The following is a 9,484-nucleotide window of genomic DNA, read 5'->3' as shown; positions in this document are numbered from 1 at the left end:
CTGACTGTGTGGAGTTTGCAGATTCTCCCCGTGTTTGTGTGGGTTTCCTCCGGGTGCTCCGGTTTCCTCCCACAGTCCAAAGATGTGCAGGTCAGGTGAATTGGCCATGCTAAATTGCCCGTAGTGTTAGGTAAGGGGTAAATGCAGGGGTATGGGTGGTTTGCGCTTCGGTGGATTGGTGTGGATTTGTTGGGCCGAAGGGCCTGTTTCCACACTGTAAAGTAATCTAATCTAATCCACACACATCATTTATTGCATCCGCTGCACCCGATGTGGCCTCCTCTATATTGGGGAGACAGGCCGCCTACTTGCAGAACGTTTCAGAGAACACCTCTGGGACACCCGGACCAACCAACCCAACCACCCCGTGGCTCAACACTTCAACTCCCCCTCCCACTCCACCAAGGACATGCAGGTCCTTAGACTCCTCCATTGCCAAACCATAGCAACACGACGGTTGGAGGAAGAATGCCTCATCTTCCGCCTAGGAACCCTCCAACCACAAGGGATGAACTCGGATTTCTCCAGTTTCGTCATTTCCCCTCCCCCCACCTTGTCTCAGTCAAATCCCTCGAACTCAGCACCACCTTCCTCATCTGCAATCTTCTTCGTGACCTCTCCGCCCCCACCCCGGCCTATCACCCTCACCTTGACCTCCTTCCACCTATCGCATTTCCAACGCCCCTCCCCCAAGTCCCTCCTCCCTACCTTTTATGTTAGCCTGCTGGACACACTTTCCTCATTCCTAAAGAAGGGCTCATGCCCGAAACGTCGATTCTCCTGCTCCTTGGATGCTGCCTGACCTGCTGCGCTTTTCCAGCAACACATTTTCAGCTCTGATCTCCAGCATCTGCAGTCCTCACTTTCTCCTCTATTATCAGGAGGCAAGAAGTATTCTAATTTCATATCACAACTCTTGAATATGTTCTCAAATATCACAAAGTAAATTAAGGCAAATTTTGTTTTATTTGAAATGATGTATAAAAATAAGGTTTCTTCCATTCTAGTTTAATTTACAGGTCTAATCAAATAATTCAAACTTCGAGCTGCATACATGCAACCAAACTAGTGTAAAGTTAATGTATATACAAAAAAAAACATTTTTGTACTGGTATCTTTTTCAACCCATACCAGTCCACAGGACACATTAAAAAAAAAGTCACAAAAATCCCAAAAAAAAACAAGTCTAGACATTAAATACATTTTCGGTTCAACATGCATTTAACAGAAGTGCTCCATGTTATATTTACAAAGTCTGGAATTCTTTTCAGTGACATCACTGTTTTCTTTTGGCTGTAAACAGATTGAACTGAACTAATGTCTGACATGATCTTATGAAAATCTGTGGGCCCCAATCTGAACAAATAATTAATAATTGTGGAATGAACAAGTCTGTTGGAAGGTAGTTGTCCGTAAATAAATAAATATAAATTAACCCACAAGTCAAACCTTTTTATATAATAAATCTGTTTTTAAAAAAAAATCAACTTCACTCAAATAAATAAACAGGTAAACAGGACAGCTGACATTGGCTGTAATAACCAGTATTTTAAAAAAAAAGGAATTTACTTTTTCTATACAGACGTATCTACATATAATACACACATACATATATACACACACATTTACAAATGGTTAGAGTTCATTCATTGCATTGGTTGTGCATTGATGACGATCTCTGACATGCCGTGGCTTCATATTCATACTGAGTGTATTGAACAAGTGAACAGACTGAAGAAGAGTTGAGGTTTACTCTTTTCTGATTAGTGGTGATTTTCAGGTGACAAGGGTTCTCTTCAGTTATTTTATTGAAAGGCTGTAAACAAAACAGTAGCTAGACTAGACCAGTCTCTCAGTGTGTTATGTGTGAAGATTGTGCGAAAGAAAGTCAAGTTATTCAGAAGCAGCAGAGGTTCAAGTATTTCTTTCTAAGTCAGTGGATCCAGCGGTCATAAAAAAGGCACTCGAAGAGGAAGAGCCAGGCTTGTCGTAATGCACGATTCAAGTTAATGACAACCGAAGCTTGCAGAGGAGAGGATTCTGGTTCTTCATCACTCCTCCCACTAATCAGTAGATTTAAAAGGCCATGGAATCTGGTGAGTGAGACCAGGCAAGTTATTTGGTTCTTCCAAAGGAAGGCAGAGACAGTTCAGTTTTGTGAGCATCGGTTCACATTATTTCACAAGTTCTAATTTACTCGAGCTAATGCTGTTTGACTCTTGGCTCAGACTATGCAACCTTAGTCCAATGGCATCTTGTGAAACAATGCTGTTCTGCATCCAGGGATGGTTAATCATATCTTCAAATGAGGGTCGATCTGAAGGCCTCAAGGATAGGCAGAACTTGATGAGATTTTGACATTCTGAAAGCAAAAAGGAAATAGTGTGTTATAAACAGAGTGAGTTTCTAATTATACTTTCCATACACATAACAGTTTGTTAACATAGCATACAGATATAAAGAACTAACTATGGTATGTAGCCCAGCTGGGGTTTTTGTGGCAATCTAATGTAAGCAAGCAAATACTTCTGTGATAATGTCACAGACCACTAACATACTAACTGTATTTATGAAGCATGGTTAAAAGTCATAATGCAATTGACTATGGTGAATACCTGAGCAATTCTCTGAAATTATTTAAAAACAGTGATGATTGACTTAATTTAAACAGTTTACAGGGTGAAGATCTTCTGGAAATGTTTTAATTTCCCTCCGCTCAGACAGGAAAAACTGCTTACCAGTTGAAATTCTCCGTCGGAATAGCACCTGTCCTCGAATGATCTCCTCGTCCTGTTCAAATGGGATGTCCCCACAAACCATGTCATAAAGAAGCACCCCAAGGGACCAAACTGTTGCAGATCTGCCGTGGTATCTGTGATGGCGAATCCATTCTGGTGGGCTGTACACTCTGGTGCCTACAAATCAACACAGAGATCCACATTTATGAAAACATTCCCTGTTTTCCTTTATGTTGTTAAAATGCAAATATACAAACTAAGGGTCAAAGAAAGCTGCTGAAGCCTGCCCTGCCTTTCAATAAGATCATGACTAATCTGATTACTCTGCATTCCTCATGTTCCCTCTTTGCTCACGAAGAAATCCACATTAAAAAAATAAAGTTTCAATATAATAGAAGTACTTGTTAAAAAGTCCACTGCAGATTTCTAAAGTTAAAAAATGCACCAGTAATTGCATTTTATTGGAACTAAACTGCACACAATGTCAAAATATTTCACAAATGGTTTGAGCAACCTGTTATTGGCAGGGAGAAGATCAAACGTTTGCCATATTTCTTGTAAACAAAAGAGTGCGCTAAGCTCTTGAAATTCAAATCATCTACACTATCTCGTTCCGCCCTTAGCTTGCAGGAAATGTGGTTAACCTGAAGTTTCCTGCTTGCCCTGCCGTGAACTGGCAGTTATTGACTTGTTGCCATGTGATTTTTTTGTTTACAAACTTTCAGTTGTAAAAAGCACACGCTCCCGCCTGCCGGTGGCGCCAAACACTGAGAATTTTCACTAACGGTTTTCTTTTATTTTTGGTTGTTCTTCGGAGACGAGTTTAAATGTTTGAAAATGGACAAGGGGTTGCGCTGCAGCGTCTGGGGGAGCGCAGCTCCAAAACTGCATCGTTCCAACAGCCGGCTTCAAACATTAAAGCCATGATGCACCAGAATGAGTTTTTAAAAATTAATTTTACAAATAAGTACTATTTCATTTAAAAAAATAAAATTCAGTGCTGTCTTAATTTGGAAAATGGGTCTTTAATTTGGAAAATGGACTTTAAGAAGTTACATCCACAGATTAAATCACATTATAGGGCACAAAAGGGACATTAAAAATGCTCTTCTGAAATGTCAATGGTTTGTGTTTTAAAATGATTCCAGGGTTGGTAAAAGAATACCCTCCCCAAGCCTTTTCAGAGGGCTCTGATTCCACTCCAGCCCTGACACTGAGCTATCTTAATAATTTATCAATCGGCCACATGATATCAAAGAGAGAGTAACCCATTTCCCATCACCGTAGCCCCAGGTAACATGACTATCGGGTTTCAAAACATTTCCATGACGGAACTCGGGGAGAACAGAAAATGTGGGCAACATCGGCAGAGGTGGCACCAAAAAATAAAAATCTCGGCTCCAATAAAAACCGAGCTGATTATTTGCATCAGTTTCCAAATAGAAAATAAAAGGAAAATAGCGTTACGCAGGAGGAGAGCAAATCTCCAAAACAAAAGGGTGGCACGTTGCCAAAAGCTCAGCAGCGGGCGGCAGCAAACACTGGAGCAACAACGGAAGAGAGACACGCCGTCTACAGGCTACAGTACAAACCCCGAGCCGGACAGACCTCACCTCCTTCCCACCCCCGACATCTGGCACAGGGAGACTCCGTCCTGTCTGTCTGCCTGCCTGCCTGTCTCTGTCTGCTGTAGCCCAAACCCAAGCCCGCCCTTTCCCTCAGTTTCTGCTAGCTTTCCCTTCCCCTCTCTGATCAACCCAACCCCTCGATCATTGACACACACACACAGGCATCAGAAAACAAAAACAGAACATTGAGACAAAAAAAACCCCTGCAAATGTCCCCTTCCCCCAAACTCTTGTAAACACTGCCCACAAACATCACGACTCGATTCCTCAGCCTCTTATGATTCAGCCTCTTGTATCTGGGTGATAGTTTGTTGTGGGTGGGTGAGTGAGTGGTTTTTTTTCTCTGGTGCACGGCAATTCCCACCACCTCCCCATTAATTACGCATCCACCCACCCATCCCCGGTGATGCGATGTTACCCTGAGAGCCCCCCCCCGTCTCTGGCCACCCATTCCAGTGGAGGTTGTGTTTGCGCTGCGCTCTTCCGACCAACGCTACGCCTCCGACGAACAGAAGGCGCCCCCTCGCAGCCACATCACCATCCAAATAAGGAAATAAAGCCATCAAAACAATAACAAAACGGCTCCTTACTACCGCACAAGAAAAAAACTCACTACGATCAGTGCATTTCAAATCCAATCACCTCGAAATAGTTTTTTTTTCATAACTGCAGTCCTAATATGCAATTGCTGACATTAGTTCATTTCAGGACACTAGCCTAATGTGACAGGACTGGAGTAATTAAGATTTTTATTTTAAATTTTGAAAATCTCGGTTGCAGTAACATTGCTCACCATCAAAATCAGTGTAGACGGTATCCTTCAACAGAGCCCCCGAGCCAAAATCGATAAGTTTCAGCTCCCCGGTCCTCATATCAATCAGGATATTCTCGTCCTTGATATCTCGGTGAACCACTCCGCAGTTGTGACAGTGCCTCACCGCCTCGAGGATCTGGCGGAAAAAGTTTTTAGCCAAGTCCTCCGGCAGGGCTCCCTTCTCGGTGATAAAATCAAACAAGTCCTTAACGTGCTCAGGTCTCTCCATGACGATGATGAAGCTGTCGGGTCTCTCGAACCAGTCCAGCATTTTGATCACACCCCGGCAGCCCGTGCCTACCCTCTTCAGCAGCGCTATCTCCATGGGAACCCTTGCTCCATTAGACTGCAGGGGGAACACACACACAAAAAAATAGATAAACCCAACGAAACACCGAGCAATCACTGTATCCTTAACACGCAAATTCATGCATCGCTTACTTCCCGCCTCGGATGTAAACAGTAACGTACATCTGTCATTTTAAAGAGGACCTGACACTGGTGATTACAAAGACACACAAAAAGGCACACATGAGTTTCGTATTTTACTTACCAGTTCAGCCCATTCTGACACCCGATCTCTAGCAACGTGTTTGATCGCAACCTACAATATAAACAGAAAGGTCCATTCAGTCACCGAATCCAGGCGAGTCGTTTCTTAAGGGCATTTTTTTGGGGGGGGGGGGGGCTGAACGATCTGGAGAAAGTTAACGAGTGATAAAACAGAAAGGGAAAGGCAGACTTCAAAACATAATTACCTGCACGCCATCAGCGACTCGAACCCCAGAATAAACAGTCCCAAATCCACCACTACCGAGGACAGATCCAACTTGATAAATCTTTTCAAAAGGCTCTTTCACTGGAAGAACAACAATAAATAGAAAAAAAAAGATTAGCCCATCACGAAATCGGCGCCTCTTTTGTTGTCTCCGAGCTCCACATGGTTAACGACAACACCGTCACAACACAAAAAAAAACCCTTCCCACTGAAGCGGGGAGGCTCCGTAAACGTGTAAGAAATGCTAAATAGATACCTTGTTGCAACTGAATTTTCGCCGGCATATCCACGCTTGATGTCGAGTACATATGAGTGAAAGATCCGATCTTTGAAAGCAGCATCCCCTTCTGGAAACCCTCGGCTGCAGACTCGGTTATCACTTCCAAGATTCCGAGTGGGATTTCACCAAGGAGGGAGTAGAGAAGGGGGAGGAAAAAAAGCCGGCAATTTCACCCACACCACGTTGCAACGAAACACACAGCTGCGATCCTACAAATGTTTCCCTTATTCCAAAGCGTCTGTTCTTCCCAGTGTCCCGGGCAGATGATTTAAGTCCCTTTCGAGCACGAAAGCAGTTCTTTTGGACGAGGAAGAAAAATATAAAAGGGGGTGGGAAGCAAAAAGGTTCAGAACCGCGTCTTTGTATCACGCTGATTCCCCGGCTTTACTTGGAGTGCGCTCTGCTAGTAGCAACCACTATATACAGATAGTAAAAAAAAAGGGCGAGCCGTACACCATCAGCAAACCCCAGAGGAACAGCCCACTTTGAAATACGTCAGGCAGTCCAATAGGAGGGTAGCAATGATCTGCCTATCACAGAGCGAAAAAAAATAAAAGAATGAAACTGACTAGACTCGACGTGGCGGGAATGACTACGCGCCAAAAAATGCCTCTTGCATGTCTGCTTACAAATGGCTTTGATCCACTGGCTGTCTGTAGACAAATATTTTTAAAGGGGAGCGACAATGGCGTTTTTTTCCCCCCTTTTCCGCGGGAGTAGCCTCTGCAGTTTTGCAGGCAATACATTTCAGCAAGAGCGAACAGAGTAGTTCAAAAAATGCAGAGGCGTGTTTTGAGCTGAACTATGCAGATCCTCACCGTCAATGCATTGTTCTAGCGTAGTGGGCGATTTGACAACCTATTGCCTTATAATGTTATACTCAAAAACCATCAGAGCGCAAAAAAGAAATGCTTCGCCCATTTAAAAACTTTCCAGATTATTAGGGCTTCTTTTTGTATTTAAAGTAATGTTGTATAATATACAGAAGTGTTTCCGCTAAGTACGTCGCCAGGTTAATTCCATTGTGGATGTCTAACACCGCTACATTTGAAAGAGACAATTATTTAATTTGACCTCACAACTGACGATTATAGGAAAAGCAGAATGCGCAAGTGCCCGGGAACAGTTGCTACCAGCCTTTTTTTTGTCTTCATGGCGATCTTTATATTTTAAGATAGCTTGATTTGTAGATTTATTTTCAACAAAAACAATCTGCTCTCCACAAGTTAGTTAATTATCACCTAAAGGGGGCGTGCACAATTGGTGACAATAAAAATAAACATTATTCAAGAATTGCATCCAATTGTGCTCAAAATAAATGAATCGGAATATTCGAAGCACGTTAAGGTTAATCAGTGTGCAACATTATGCAAAAGATATGTTTGTTTTAAATATATTTGGAATTTGCAACCACAATAGACGGTAGTTTAAATTTTTGATTTTTTTTGTTGCAAACATGTGGCCACCCGTTATTCAGCTACCATTTATGCAAGGTGCATGTTCGCAACAAATGCTTCCTAAAGACGTTTCCATTTATTTTTAATGCATTTGTGCATGAAAACTACATAGGATGAAAGAAAAGATTCGTGAAGTGATAATTAATGGGTGTGGACAAAATAGTTCAGACTGTGTTATTTCCCGCCCGATCGTAAACTGCAAACATCAATGCAGATATGGTCTGGTTTTATTGATGCCAAATTAATTGTTGTTCATCTGGCCGGGAGAACCCTTTCAGATTTGGGGCTTAATTTTTAGATTTCAGGGAGAGTGAGTTAATGAGTTTCGCGACGAGATGAATAATTTCTGGGAAAACCGCAGGGCGATACAAATCTGCTGTGAATGGTGCCAGTGAGAAGATGCTGCATTCCTGACATACTTTCGAATTGGGTGGCCGCCGCCTTTCAGCATGTGGGAATGAATCACAAAAAGCTGCCTTTTCGCTCCCCCCACCCCCGAGATCAGGTACAAGTTAGAGCAAGTGAAATTGTAACATAGCCAGTGTTAGTCGATGGAGGTCGCTGCTCAAAACATGAAAGCCTATTTTTGCAAAGCATCACAGCTCAGGAATTTCCTCTCTTATGCTTTTGCCTCCATGGGTGTACTGAAATGATTACAACTTGAAAGTTCAGATTCAAATCCTATTGGGTGGAGTTTGATAACTGTGAATCAAAACAAAACCGAAATTTGAACTGTTGTGGAGAGCTGTACGAAGGGCGTTAAACAGATTTGTTGTTTTCAAAAAAATGTTATTTACATTTTCTTCTGCTCCTCTCTTGCTCGCTCTCGGTCACACACCATGGCCGGGCTGTGTGAGGTCAGGCAGGAGGTTTTGATTCCAGCCTATCTCCAGTGTCACTTTTGACCCAGATACCTGGTGGTACACAAGAATAGCCAGGCTTCGGGTGACCGGTTCTCTAATCTTGTTTTTCTGCCCCTGGGGAATTGACTGCCCCCTGTTTAGGAAACTGAATGTTTCCTTAGATCGGAACCTTAAGCTTCATTAGATATACGGGGAATGTGGCATCGACTCTCCGCAGGACCACCCTGTACCCAGGCTGCCACATAATGAGGGGGAACAAAGTAGAAATTTGTTGCTGCGCCTTTAGCTGTTTGTCGTTTTGACAATGGAATACAATTCCCACAATAAAGTCGTGCAAAGGAAAATTTGTGTGGAATGTTTATAAGCATGGCCACAATTACTTTCGAAGCAAATCCAAATTAGGCAAAAGTTAAACGATTAATGCAGAGTAGCTGCTCAATTTCTTAAAATGTTGGTTTAATGTTAATTGGAGCAACATCTGTGAACTGACACATTGACACTACTAACTCTCGCCTGTTCTTGGTTACCTCAGCTGCAGATGCACGCCAAACTGCCAACAAAAAGTCAGCAGTATTAGCAGCTCATGGGCACTGATGTTTTGGAATTAAAGCAGTGTCACCAACAAGGAAATTTTAATCAGAACAAATTCTTAAGCTGAAGATCTCTGTAATCAATAATCAATCTACAGGAAATACCTAGCCCATAGTCAGTACAATAGAATGGTGAGGCTCGCAACAACATTTAAATTTAGGTAGGAAGGGTGGGGCAAAAATTGATCATAACTGACTTGAAGAATTATTAACATAAAGCAACATTAGACATGATGAGTGGGAGGTGTTCAAAACAAACCCACAAACATCTGTAATTTAATAATTTTGATGATCAGGAGAAATGAGAGACAGTACAAAGTTGAAAGAACAAGATTG

At 42.4% G+C, this 9,484-nt stretch overlaps 1 protein-coding gene across 1 annotated transcript; it reads right to left on the bottom strand.

The window, feature by feature from the left end:
- Window positions 1-947: 947 nt before the first annotated feature.
- Window positions 948-6,660, bottom strand: pim1 (Pim-1 proto-oncogene, serine/threonine kinase). The gene is made up of 6 exons (XM_043716740.2): window positions 6,215-6,660; window positions 5,939-6,039; window positions 5,734-5,784; window positions 5,160-5,526; window positions 2,739-2,915; window positions 948-2,362 (listed from the first exon to the last, which is right to left on the bottom strand). Exons 1-6 carry the CDS (start codon window positions 6,297-6,299, stop codon window positions 2,175-2,177), a joined length of 969 nt encoding a protein of 322 aa, XP_043572675.1. The 5' UTR covers window positions 6,300-6,660; the 3' UTR covers window positions 948-2,174.
- Between the last annotated feature and the right edge of the window lie 2,824 nt (window positions 6,661-9,484).

The sequence above is a fragment of the Chiloscyllium plagiosum genome, unplaced genomic scaffold, assembly GCF_037043375.1.
Source record: "Chiloscyllium plagiosum isolate Xiang-an unplaced genomic scaffold, Cpla_swu_hap1 HiC_scaffold_26, whole genome shotgun sequence".
NCBI classification, from domain to species: Eukaryota; Metazoa; Chordata; class Chondrichthyes; order Orectolobiformes; family Hemiscylliidae; genus Chiloscyllium; species Chiloscyllium plagiosum.
The sequence above is the reverse complement of the archived record's forward strand: the minus strand, read 5'-3'. Positions and strand labels throughout refer to the sequence as shown.

Excerpts from the sequence above, each read along its gene's own strand:
- pim1 (XM_043716740.2), bottom strand. The coding sequence starts at position 6,299 with ATGCTGCTTTCAAAGATCGGATCTTTCACTCATATGTACTCGACATCA. Across the intron at positions 6,040-6,214 it reads GAAAATTCAGTTGCAACAAG|TGAAAGAGCCTTTTGAAAAG; the intron begins GTATCTATTTAG and ends TTGTTCTTCCAG. Across the intron at positions 2,916-5,159 it reads CGTCTACACTGATTTTGATG|GCACCAGAGTGTACAGCCCA; the intron begins GTGAGCAATGTT and ends GTTGATTTGTAG.